The sequence below is a fragment of the Osmerus eperlanus genome, chromosome 8 (genome assembly GCF_963692335.1).
Source record: "Osmerus eperlanus chromosome 8, fOsmEpe2.1, whole genome shotgun sequence".
In the NCBI taxonomy this organism is placed as follows: Eukaryota; Metazoa; Chordata; class Actinopteri; order Osmeriformes; family Osmeridae; genus Osmerus; species Osmerus eperlanus.
This window is the reverse complement of record NC_085025.1, coordinates 1,438,812-1,451,631: the sequence shown is the minus strand read 5'-3', so window position 1 is coordinate 1,451,631 and position 12,820 is coordinate 1,438,812. Positions and strand designations below refer to the sequence as shown.

Genomic DNA, 12,820 nt, shown 5'->3' with positions numbered 1-12,820 from the left:
AGAGAGAGAGCGAGAGAGAGACATGCAGAAATCCCACTACACTCGGAGCAGATGTCAAAGCAGAGATAACATTGATCTCTAAATTCACATCATTATCAAACGACCAAAAGAAAGCTTGTCTATGACACTGGGCTAAACTGACTGTATAATCACCTGATCGTCCTGTGTTTTATAGAGAAGAAGCAGTGTACAAACACACAGCCAAAATCAACTGGAGTGCCAAGGGATATGAAGTATATAGCTGCTTGTTATGCGCTGCGTGTTGCTAACAAGCCTCTCTAGCAAGTCGAGCAGATCGTTATCCGAGATAAATGTTGGATTCCTCTCTCTTGAGCTTCATTCATCTTGATTTAGAATGTATTCCACTGAATCTACATCATTCACATATCAACAGTTTGCACAAATAAAAGTACATGCTAGTATTTTCTCTCTTGAGCCACTATAAAGTACATTTCAATTAAAGTTTTAGATTAATCTTATAATTAAAGGAAGAAGGTGGGGGGGAGGTTGAACAAGAGAATGATGTGCCTGAATGAGAGGATGAATCACCAAGGATCTTCATGGGAGGAGAGGCTAACAATGGTCTGTGGTGTCTTTTAATAACAATAATAATTAATTACTCTGTGCCAGGAGAGATGCAGTAGACAGCAGCAATAATGGAATAGCTCTGTATAATTAATCAAAAGAATGAGGAAGAGCAATGAACTCATCTCGCTGGATAAAGTATTCACACCGAGGCACTGCATTGCATCAGTTCAAATTAAAACTGTTTAACAATTCTGAATCTGTTTTGGAGAAAGTTTTAAGGGTTGAAAAAGGGTTTATGCTGACCACAACTGGAAAAAAAAGTGAAAATGACCTTTGTGGCAGTTACAACTACGTGGCATCAGAAACAGGAAGGCAGGGAGAGAAGGCTCCTGTCATAAACAGGAACTGGAACACATCAGATGGGATTTCCTGTCTGATAGCCACGGCGACAGGGAATCAGAGAAAAGGCTTTTGTGGTTGTCCAGGGGTTTAAGAGATTACCTGGAGTATAAAGGGCGTAACAGAGACACAGGAGCTATGAAGGAGAAGAGGAGGAAGAGAGAGAAGGAGAGAGAGATATATATAGAGAGAGAGATAGAGAGAGGGTGGGAGGTAGAGTGGGATGCAGAGAAAGAGTGGGGAAGGTGAGGAAGCAAGAGGAACAGGGAGGGGGGCAAAGCAAGAGGAACAGGGAGGGGGGCAAAGCAAGAGGCAGTCAGGCAGAGAGGGATAGACATAATGAGAGAGAGAAAGAGAGGCTGATTGACAGACAGAAGGGGGGGGGAGAGAGAGGGAAGGATGATTTCCACTTTACCTCAGGGCTTTTGCGGTTCTGAAGAATATGTTTGTCTGTGTCCTTGTTTGCAAAGAAGCGAGTGCATCCTCTGTTCAGGTACTACAGAAACAGAAAACAAGCAGAACACATACATGATCCAAACACAGAACACTGAGGATGACACCTTTCATATCCAACTATCCAAGAAAGCAAGGCTAATGTAAAGCCGGTCGCTCCATATAATTGATCATGCAAATTCCTGTGTCGGAGCACATTGTGATTCAGGCTTGTGCGTCGCCCTGATTTGCACGTAAACAAAAGGCACCGATTCGTCTCAGTCCTTTCTTTTGTGTGAGATTTAATAGCTGTTGAGTTCTTAGGTTTCCCCTTGAACCACGATAATGATGAACCCCAACTTAGACTAACCGAGTGAGAGCGTAAAAAAAGTACAGAACTGAGGTAAACCACAGGCTTGAACAAAATCTTGATGGCAGAGATGAGTCATTGTATCTGGCCAGATGCAACAGCGGCAAACAAATACTTTAATTATACAGAGCCTTAGGGAGCCTCTCAACACTCATTATCTCCTAGCAGATCTACAGTGTCCTACCAAGAGGACAAGCCCTCAGGAGGTACCCCAGCTACACAACCAACTCACAGTCTCCACTGCACACATTGTTATTGTTCTTATCATAAACTATGGTTTCAGTTTACCAGGTCAGCAGTAAAAGTATGGACGGCCATAATATAAAGAACATATTTGGGAAGTGCGATGAAGGATGGCTCACTGTGGGAAAGCAAAGGCTACAAAGAGAGGGCTTAGCAGGGGATGTGGAAGACTCCTTCTAGGGCCCGGCATCTGCTGATGAGGTGGATCCTCAAAGCGGAGGGAGGGAATGTGCGGTTCTCTAGTGAGCCGCGGTGAAGTGATGTGCGATCTGCCGTGGATGCAGGATTCTACTTTTGCTCTTGGACTTTCTGTCACCTCCAAACTTACTTTAGAATATTTTTTCGACTCCATCCAGATCTGTACTAAAGACTTAACATTAACATTAAGACAATTAACGTTTTCAGGCTTCTATGGGAATCTTCCTTCTGTCAACCCTGAAGCAAAATCATCTCTGCGTTCCAAATATGCCCTCACCCTCCCCTGTGAGTCAAGGGCTTCCAAAAAGGTCAATACTTATGTCCAGAATTTAATTGGGGGATTGGCAGAAATACCACTTCCATTATCTAGGCATTACAATCTCCATTACTGCAGACTGTGTCGAGAGAGACAGAGAGAGAGAGACAGAGACAGAGAGAGAGAGAGAGAGAGAGAGAGAGAGAGACATAGACAGAGAGAGAGAGAGAGCCTGGCAGGGTACCATGCATGTCGAGAGCTGATGCTGGGAAAGGGAAGTGTCAGGGCAGCTTGAACATCACCCCTTAAAGATCTGCAACACACATCATACGGTGACTCAATGTTCCGACAGATGGACTGTTTAAAGGGGGAGTTGGTGCCAAAAGAAGCCTCTTGAAACCATGTCTGTGAGCTCCATCTAGTGGTACTGTGACACAGCAGCTTTCAAAAACACCCAGGACGGCAGGTCGGACTCCTTCACATCCCTGGGCCCAGTCTCCCTCACATCCCTGGGCCCAGTCTCCCTCACATCCCTGGGCCCAGTCTCCCAGACATCCCTGGGCCCAGTCTCCCTCACATCCCTGGGCCCAGTCTCCCTCACATCCCTGGGCCCAGTCTCCCAGACATCCCTGGGCCCAGTCTCCCAGACATCCCTGGGCCCAGTCTCCCAGACATCCCTGGGCCCAGTCTCCCAGACATCCCTGGGCCCAGTCTCCCTCACATCCCTGGGCCCAGTCTCCCTCACATCCCTGGGCCCAGTCTCCCTCACATCCCTGGGCCCAGTCTCCCTCACATCCCTGGGCCCAGTCTCCCTCACATCCCTGGGCCCAGTCTCCCTCACATCCCTGGGCCCAGTCTCCTTCACATCCCTGGGCCCAGTCTCCCTCACATCCCTGGGCCCAGTCTCCCAGACATCCCTGGGCCCAGTCTCCCTCACATCCCTGGGCCCAGTCTCCCTCACATCCCTGGGCCCAGTCTCCCTCACATCCCTGGGACCAGTCTCCCTCACATCCCTGGGCCCAGTCTCCCTCACATCCCTGGGCCCAGTCTCCCTCACATCCCTGGGCCCAGTCTCCCTCACATCCCTGGGCCCAGTCTCCCTCACATCCCTGGGCCCAGTCTCCCTCACATCCCTGGGCCCAGTCTCCCTCACATCCCTGGGCCCAGTCTCCCAGACATCCCTGGGCCCAGTCTCCCTCACATCCCTGGGCCCAGTCTCCCTCACATCCCTGGGCCCAGTCTCCCAGACATCCCTGGGCCCAGTCTCCCTCACATCCCTGGGCCCAGTCTCCCTCACATCCCTGGGCCCAGTCTCCCTCACATCCCTGGGCCCAGTCTCCCTCACATCCCTGGGCCCAGTCTCCCTCACATCCCTGGGCCCAGTCTCCCTCACATCCCTGGGCCCAGTCTCCCTCACATCCCTGGGCCCAGTCTCCCAGACATCCCTGGGCCCAGTCTCCCTCACATCCCTGGGCCCAGTCTCCCTCACATCCCTGGGCCCAGTCTCCCAGACATCCCTGGGCCCAGTCTCCCTCACATCCCTGGGCCCAGTCTCCCTCACATCCCTGGGCCCAGTCTCCCAGACATCCCTGGGCCCAGTCTCCCAGACATCCCTGGGCCCAGTCTCCCAGACATCCCTGGGCCCAGTCTCCCAGACATCCCTGGGCCCAGTCTCCCTCACATCCCTGGGCCCAGTCTCCCTCACATCCCTGGGCCCAGTCTCCCTCACATCCCTGGGCCCAGTCTCCCTCACATCCCTGGGCCCAGTCTCCCTCACATCCCTGGGCCCAGTCTCCCTCACATCCCTGGGCCCAGTCTCCTTCACATCCCTGGGCCCAGTCTCCCTCACATCCCTGGGCCCAGTCTCCCAGACATCCCTGGGCCCAGTCTCCCTCACATCCCTGGGCCCAGTCTCCCTCACATCCCTGGGCCCAGTCTCCCTCACATCCCTGGGACCAGTCTCCCTCACATCCCTGGGCCCAGTCTCCCTCACATCCCTGGGCCCAGTCTCCCTCACATCCCTGGGCCCAGTCTCCCTCACATCCCTGGGCCCAGTCTCCCTCACATCCCTGGGCCCAGTCTCCCTCACATCCCTGGGCCCAGTCTCCCTCACATCCCTGGGCCCAGTCTCCCAGACATCCCTGGGCCCAGTCTCCCTCACATCCCTGGGCCCAGTCTCCCTCACATCCCTGGGCCCAGTCTCCCAGACATCCCTGGGCCCAGTCTCCCTCACATCCCTGGGCCCAGTCTCCCTCACATCCCTGGGCCCAGTCTCCCTCACATCCCTGGGCCCAGTCTCCCTCACATCCCTGGGCCCAGTCTCCCTCACATCCCTGGGCCCAGTCTCCCTCACATCCCTGGGCCCAGTCTCCCTCACATCCCTGGGCCCAGTCTCCCAGACATCCCTGGGCCCAGTCTCCCTCACATCCCTGGGCCCAGTCTCCCAAAACTGGGACATACTGTTTAACTGTAGAGTGGTTCTGGTTCCTTAAGGAAGAAACAGCAGGCTGGAGAGGGGGGCAGAGGAAGGGAGGGCAGAGAGGACCGCTCACCCTGAAGGTGTCAGGGGAACCAAGGTGGAACCTCTGGCTGATGTCCTCAGAGGCCCCGGCACACAGCCGGTAGAAGATGTGGTAGTTCCTCTCCTCCGAACTCTGCCGGCAGATTCTGGACTTTTCCAGCAGGTAGTGGGAAACGAACCCCCCTACAACAGCATTCTGACACACACACATTATCATTAAAAAATAATAATAATTGATCAAAAAAACATTTTAACAATGAATCTTTTTTACCTTTTGATTGAAGTGAATTTCTACAAACTTCCCAAATCGACTACTGTTGTTGTTCCTGACAGTTTTAGCGTTCCCAAATGCCTCCAGCAGGGGATTGGCTGAAGAAAAGAAAAAACAGAAAAAAAGAACGTTTCAAGGATCTCAAAAACAGTAAAAACAAAATTGTGATTCAAGTTGAACAAGTTAGTCCTTCTCACCTTCAACTATTCTCTCGTCTATATCTTGTCCCGTTCCATAGGAACTTGTCAAGTATCTAGTTAAAGGAGAACAAAAGAATCAAATATTAATGTTTTAACAAATTCAGAAGTCAGAAGGTTTAAACTCAAACCGCCAGTTGAGACTGTACCTGAGCACAAACTTGGTGTTTTCAGTTTTCCCTGCTCCAGACTCCCCTGAGACGATGATGGACTGACTCATCTTCAGGACCCTCATGTCCCTGTAAGCCTTGTCCGCTGGGAGAGAACAGCACGTCAGCCACACTTCCCCCCAGTGGACACAGGAAGAAGTGCAGCTGCAGCACCATACTCACCTATGGCGTAGACATGTGGTGGTAGTGTACCCAAAGACCTCCCATGATACTGTTTGATGGTTTCGGGAGAGTACAGCTTTGGGATGTCATAGTACGGGTTCACTGCAATCAGGATATTAGCTACAAAAGTCTGTCAGGAAGAGAGAGTGAGAAATGCTGAAGTTAAACCCAGGTGAGGACACGGAGGCTGCTGAGTTACAACAGGCCTCTGCATGCATCTAACATGTTGCATTCAAACACTAACCCTAACCCTAAACCCATTTAGCTGTGCCAGTGACTGTGTGTGGGCAAAGAGGCCACTAGGTGGCGTCTGAAGAGGCCAGAGAGGGCTGGCTCTCGCCTCCAGCTGGCCTCTAGACAACCGTCACCCCAGAGGACCTGATTAAGTTCAGTGGGGAACAAGATATCAGTCTCTGGGTGATTACTGAGGTTACCTGAGCCCCAGGTGGACACACAGACCAGCAGGGAGGCAGGCAAGACAGGCACAGACTGTGTGTGTGTGTGTGTGTGTGTGTGTGTGTGTGTGTGTCTGTGTGTGAGTGAGTGTGTGAGTGGAGTCACCATACAGTAGGAGGCAGGGGGAATGCAGTGGAGGGTGAGGGGACAGTAATGAGTGACTGTCCTAACCTCAACTTGCTGCTCAAACCTGTTCAAAGGCTTAAAATGTATGCACGTCAGGGCACTTACATAAATTTTGTCTTTACTATATCTCACACGGACGTTGTTTAATAAAGTGGCTTCATTCAAGTACATCAAGGAACCTGACAAAGAAAGAGAGAATGTGTCAACATGAGAAACTAATTACATATTGAAACATTTACTTATTGGGTTTTAGTGTTCCCATTGATTAACAGTGCAGATACAAATGGGGATAGTTGAGTGAGCAAATGAATCTGGATATAGTGCAGAGGACAGGGTTGAAAACAAAAAGTTTTCTGAAACTCACAGTTGTCCTCCACGTGTTTGCTGATGTCATCCTCAGCAGGAAACACTTGGTTAACGGCGGCAAAAAATGTCTGTAAAAAGGAATAAATAAATAAATGAGAAAAACAAGTGAGGGAGAGAGTAAAAGCCATACTTCTGAACCAGAAATGTCTGCAAATGTTTGAAATAATTGTGGGAGATGGAGAAAACAGCTTCAAACCTAAAACACAACACAAAAACCATGAGTCAGGAGGTGCTGCTGTTCCTTTCTGACACTTCAGGGTGGTTGGTGTCTTTTCAAGTCTTTGTCAAATATGTGCCCCCCCCCTCCCCCCAGCTCCAGCCCCCCCCCCCCCCTCCCCACCCCACCTCAAGCTCCTCGGTGACTGAACGCCAACTGATCCAAGCTTTCCACAGAGCTTCAAACAGCAGGCTGCTGCAGCGCTGAACAGTGAGCGACACATCAAGGCATGATGAATTATTTGGAGGGAGGGAGAAACTGGATGGGGGATCGGGTAGCGAGGCACGGCCGCGAGCTGCAGCCTTTCGTACCTCAATCACAGACGTCCGACCACACGTCCAGGACAGCAGGACGTGTGTGTCTGAGCAGCAGTGCTCAGCTCTGCGAGGCTGGGAGCTAGCAGGCTGGGAGAGATCGCAAGCACTGAACACTGATGGCTAACAAGCTCGCTCTCTCTCTCTCTCTCTCTCTCTCTCTCTCTCTCTCTCTCTCTCTCTCTCTCTCTCTCTCTCTCTCTCTCTCTCTCTCTCTCTCTCTCTCTCTCTCTCTCGGAGTGTAAGGACGGCTACAGTGTGAAAGGAAACACGGTCACATGCTCCTGAGCTGCTTGAAAACAAACAAAAACAAACAAAAGTCTGGCTCCGCTTGTGTGACTTGAAACATCAAAGCAAGGCTGAGTCTCGTGTTTTCAGGCTCATGAGGTGTCGGCTGACGTCACCCCTCCAGCCACCGTACCACCACCCTGACATGCTCCAGATCCAAACTCATGGCGGCAATGGAAAACAACTCGACAAAAGCAAGTCACTCAACTGAAGGTGGTAAATATAGGCATACTTTAACGTGGTCTAAATAACCGTCTTATCTGCCACAAAAGGCCTGTTCCACCTGAGTGTACAATAAAGGACCCGTGCTGGACAGAGGTCAGAGATGTCTGTGTGGACACACAGGGTTGGAGCTGGTCGAGACCAAACACAGCCTGCCCCTCACTGGTCGAGACCAAACACAGCCTGCCCCTCACTGGTCGAGACCAAACACAGCCTGCCCCTCACTGGTCGAGACCAAACACAGCCTGCCCCTCACTGGTCGAGACCAAACACAGCCTGCCCCTCACTGGTCGAGACCAAACACAGCCTGCCCCTCACTGGTCGAGACCAAACACAGCCTGCCCCTCACTGGTCGAGACCAAACACAGCCTGCCCCTCACTGGTCGAGACCAAACACAGCCTGCCCCTCACTGGTCGAGACCAAACACAGCCTGCCCCTCACTGATCGAGACCAAACACAGCCTGCCCCTCACTGGTCGAGACCAAACACAGCCTGCCCCTCACTGGTCGAGACCAAACACAGCCTGCCCCTCACTGGTCGAGACCAAACACAGCCTGCCCCTCACTGGTCGAGACCAAACACAGCCTGCCCCTCACTGGTCGAGACCAAACACAGCCTGCACCTCACTGGTCGAGACCAAACACAGCCTGCCCCTCACTGGTCATGCTGGGGGCCCTGTCGACCTCACTACTGCTCTCAGGGTTTAAGCTGTCCAATTAAAGAGGCATGTTTTTAAGACCTCCGAGTCCCATTGCCAAGGTGACGTACAGTCCACTCATTCTTTCCTGCCGTGGCATGTTCCACATTCTCCCGCTGGCAGGAGCCCCAGCCAGGCCACACGAGGAGACTGAGAGGAAACAGGGCTTGGGAGAGGGTGATAGTGTCCTCCCCCTCTTCTTCTCTCTCCCCTCTCCTCCTTCTTTCTCCTTTACTGTCCCTCGCTCCCTCCCTCTCTCTTCCTTCTTTCTCCTTTACTGTCCCTCGCTCCCTCCCTCTCTCTTCCTTCTCCTCTCCAGTTTACTGCTAGGGAACTGTGGAAACCATCTGGGGACACATTACCTAACACAGAGGACCACAGACTCAGTCATTGTGGCTGTGTGACGACGTGTCACGCTCCGAGCAGCCTTCCCTCCTGACGTGTTCCCCGGCGGTCTGCCTGCCTGCCTGCCAGCCTGCCAGGCCAGCGAGGCACACAGACACTGGCACGGACTAGCTGCCGCAGGACAGAATGGACACTGTGTCCCTCAGTCTCCCTGTCACAGTGACCGCCGTCCGGACCCGAGACTAACGTCCGGAAAACAGACACATCCGTCCGGCAGTAGATCACACACACGAGACGTGGACCAAACCAGATACACATGTAAGCACAGACAGACAGACAGACAGACAAGCAAGCAAGCAAGCAAGCAAGCAGGCACACACACTGTTGAGCTCTCAGAACATCCTCAGCGGTGAAGGAAATGACAGGACCGTGTTTCACAGGCGAGATGTAAACACTAGTAGCGGGCAGGTGGTTTGAGGAGGACGCTCGGTGGATAAGCAGTTGGATGACAAACATGAGAACAGGACAGGAAGCTATGTGTAACTATAGAAACAGAGTCTTGTTTCCACCAAGAGCTTTGCACAGAGCAATAAACCACCTAGCCAGGCAGAAAAGTGAATTAGTGGTAATATGGAGGCCTCTGTTGAGAAGCTACTTGACCACATAAGAGACACTTCACCGTAGATACACTGACTCAGACATGTCCCCATAGGCACGGACAGGCTTCAAGTTTCCAGACAACAACTCTAATGAGTCGAAAATCACTGCCACACTGATTATGTTTCTTGTCTGTGTATTGTGAAGAGAAACAGTTAGTGATGAATGTGGTTTGCGGTGTCCTGGTTCTCTCACCTTCCCCTTCTGTTTGAGAGGCTCGATGGTCAGGCTGTCGGCTCCGATGTCCACGATCGTCCCCAGCTGGAACCCGTCCGTCGGGTGGGGCGCCCAAACCGGCTTCCCGTCCTCCATCGCTGTGCTGGGCTCTGGAGAACACAGCAGGATATCACACCTGCGCTGGGCTCTGGAGAACACAGCAGGATATCACACCTGTGCTGGGCTCTGGAGAACACAGCAGCATATCACACCTGTGATCAGGGCGGTCACTGCATTCAAGACCCTTACAGTCATCGGTGACAATCACTTGAGGGCTTTAAGTTGCTGTAAAGCAAATTCCATGATTTGCTTCTCAGTACATTATATGTGTGAAATGAGTAACTGAAAGCATGTGCAAAGCTCTACAACTTTGTCGCACTGAAATTACGCAAGCGTACAAAAAATGCTTTTGAAAATCGTATTTCGAAGATACAAATCGTTTCAGCGCTTTTGAAAATTAAAATCTATATTTTGCGTTTATGTTCAGTTTTACACTTGCAAATATTTTTTACCTTAATTCTCAGGTCAAAGCTTCATACAGTGGCCAACGGTTAATGATGGTGATACTTCAATGATGTAAGCTCTGAAAGCAACCAGCGTATGGGGACACTTCCCCACTGTCATTCTCTAGGGCCTCTTATTACAGACAGCTGAACTCAGATACCCCAGGCTGATCCATAACAACACAATAATGGGAACACCATGGTCACATCACAGGAACTGTGAGTGTGTGTGTCTTTCTGTTTGACCAGCTACTGGCTGTCGTAAAGTTGTACTTAACTATCCATCCCTTTTTCCATCTTACCCTCTAGCCCTCTTTACTCGACCCTTCCCTCTCTGTCTCTCGACCCTTCCCTCTCTCTCTCCCTCCCTCCCCTTCCCTCTCTCTCTCGACCCTTCCCTCTCTCCCTCCCTCCCCTTCCCTCTCTCTCTCCCTCACTCCCCTTCCCTCTCCTTCCCTCTCTCTCTCCCTCCCTCCCCTTCCCTCTCTCTCTCCCTCTCTCTACCCTTCCCTCTCTCTCTCCCTCTCTCTACCCTTCCCTCTCTCTCTCCCTCCCTCCCCTTCCCTCTCTCTCTCTCTCCTGTCTCCCTCCTCCCTCCTCCTGTGCTCTAAAAGGTACAACAGGCCACAAACTACAGCCATGTGTGAGACTGAAAAACAGACATTACAACCAGGCTAGTGAGTAGACTTGTGACTCCTAAAAACAAGACCGTGGTTTTGTTTGACGACACTGGTGGTCAAAACAGTGTGAGCTGAATCACAGAGCAAGGTGGGTCAGGTGATATGTCACTGACACTACACTGACGTTTAGATCCAGAGAGCACGGTTACTCTACAGACATGATTGAAGCGAGAGAACCTCTGATATCATATTCAAAGCAGGATCTAATAACTAAAGCTCACTTCAAAATGTGTTGTGGCCTGAATCAAGCAACAATTTACTACTTAACATAATTTGGCCTTTCGCAAAACTGTTGGCTAGTTTATGGCAGATGTCATAAGCAAACAGAAATGTCAAACCCCGTGGCTAGATGAGTGCTTCCTCTCTCTGTGAGCTGGTCTCAGATGGGACTATGTTGCCTGAATCACCAAGCTGGTGGGTTTGGCAAGGTCCCACAACACAGACAGAAGAGAAAGAGATTTTCACACCAGCTCCATTATCAATAATTTAGGTCATGCTTTGGGTGAAAACTTCATAAGAACCACAGCTGTCATATGAAGAAATCCCCATCAAAACATATCCAAAACCCAAAACAAACAGACCCATTCAAAGACAAACATTTTCGATGATCCAATGGCAGATATGTAAGCCTGGGATTTCACAAGGAAATAAGTGGAGCTTTTCATCTAATGGGGCTTGTACAGCTACTGTAGACTTGGTCAGTCAGCCTATCCCCATGCAACGGGGTCTGCAAGTACAAACTGTTTTCACAACTTACAAACTAACAGTCTTGCTTAAGCCTAACTTTACGCCAAGGGAGAAATCTGATCCTTTTAACATGAGTGAGATCATAGACGATAGTGAACACATTTGTTTGCATGTTTAGAAAAAAGGCCGAAAAGTAAAACCAAGTTCCAAAGTTTATTACTCAAAAAACAGTGGCCTGCTGTCAAAATTTAAACTTCATATGTCATCTGTTTTCATGCCAACTCTCTGTGTCATTAATCAGACGGCTGTATGAGTCTGGAATGTTCTTCAATCCAGTCAGGCATGACTAAACATGGATTGAAGGTTATCAGCGATTTGTGCTTTGAACTGTCGTTTACCTGGCTGTGTACACTCTTCCACTAGGGTGAGCTGCCTCGTCATACGGTGCTTTCCATTGAATAATCGTAACTTCCTACACCTGGCTAGTAACTGTTAAAAACCAGGCTTATGTGTTTTGATCCTGGCCCCTTGAGCTCTGTGATGTTGTCATGTCTGAAATGTTTTCAGTTGAAGGTTCCTGTTCTCTGCGGTGACCTCTGATGATGTATTTAAATAAGTGATTCCTTCCTGAAAACCCTTCAGGATATGAGGTGAGGTCAATATCCAACCTCTCCAACGTCCTGATACCACAGTCTGATTGCTTATCACATTAACCCAGTTAGATTATCTGACCACATTTGAATGCTGTCATTCAAGGTACTGTATTGTGCATTTCATAAAGTTAATGTGAGCATAGGAACCTGTTTGCGAAGAACAACTTTAGTTGGCAACATTTGTGAAAGGGACAGATGCATAATTTTTGTGTACAAAAATATTGTGCCTGCCCAGTCACTGGCCCTGAGAAAGCAGGGCTGATCGCACCTAAACCCTAAACTAGCCTCATTGGCTCAGGCCAGAGTGAACTACAGCCAGACATTTTGTACAGTGCGTTATGAGCTGCAGTAAACCATGTATAACTGAAACTGCCTCAAGCTCCAACGAGCCACAGAGAGACAGAACGAAGCAGGGAGAAACCTGACTCTCTCACTTCAACACAACATTTTACAGCCCAGCTCAAAAACAGTATGCTAATTCCTGAACAATGACCACCATTACAGCATCTATACAGCCAAAACATGGGTGTTAAAAGTGCAAACTAATTTATATTTTCATAGCACTGTTTGGTATCAGTAGCGGGAGGATTACTATTAGGCTTATGGCCTGCATTCAAGTTTCTCCTCCTACTGTACCTACCACTA

General features: G+C 50.1%; 1 protein-coding gene across 6 annotated transcripts in view; it reads right to left on the bottom strand.

The window, feature by feature from the left end:
* The window catches only part of LOC134025396 (unconventional myosin-VI-like), a 46,322-nt gene that overhangs the window by 27,903 nt on the left and 5,599 nt on the right, over positions 1–12,820 (bottom strand). For all 6 annotated transcript variants that reach the window (XM_062468391.1, XM_062468392.1, XM_062468393.1 and 3 more), the window contains exons 2-10: positions 9,632–9,762; positions 6,694–6,763; positions 6,435–6,508; positions 5,748–5,877; positions 5,565–5,670; positions 5,416–5,471; positions 5,219–5,316; positions 4,979–5,143; positions 1,343–1,423 (exon numbers count right to left, since the gene is read on the bottom strand). In XM_062468391.1, coding sequence (XP_062324375.1) covers positions 1,343–1,423; positions 4,979–5,143; positions 5,219–5,316; positions 5,416–5,471; positions 5,565–5,670; positions 5,748–5,877; positions 6,435–6,508; positions 6,694–6,763; positions 9,632–9,748 — 897 coding nt within the window. In that variant the 5' untranslated portion in view covers positions 9,749–9,762. The remainder of the gene's footprint in view (positions 1–1,342; positions 1,424–4,978; positions 5,144–5,218; positions 5,317–5,415; positions 5,472–5,564; positions 5,671–5,747; positions 5,878–6,434; positions 6,509–6,693; positions 6,764–9,631; positions 9,763–12,820) is intronic.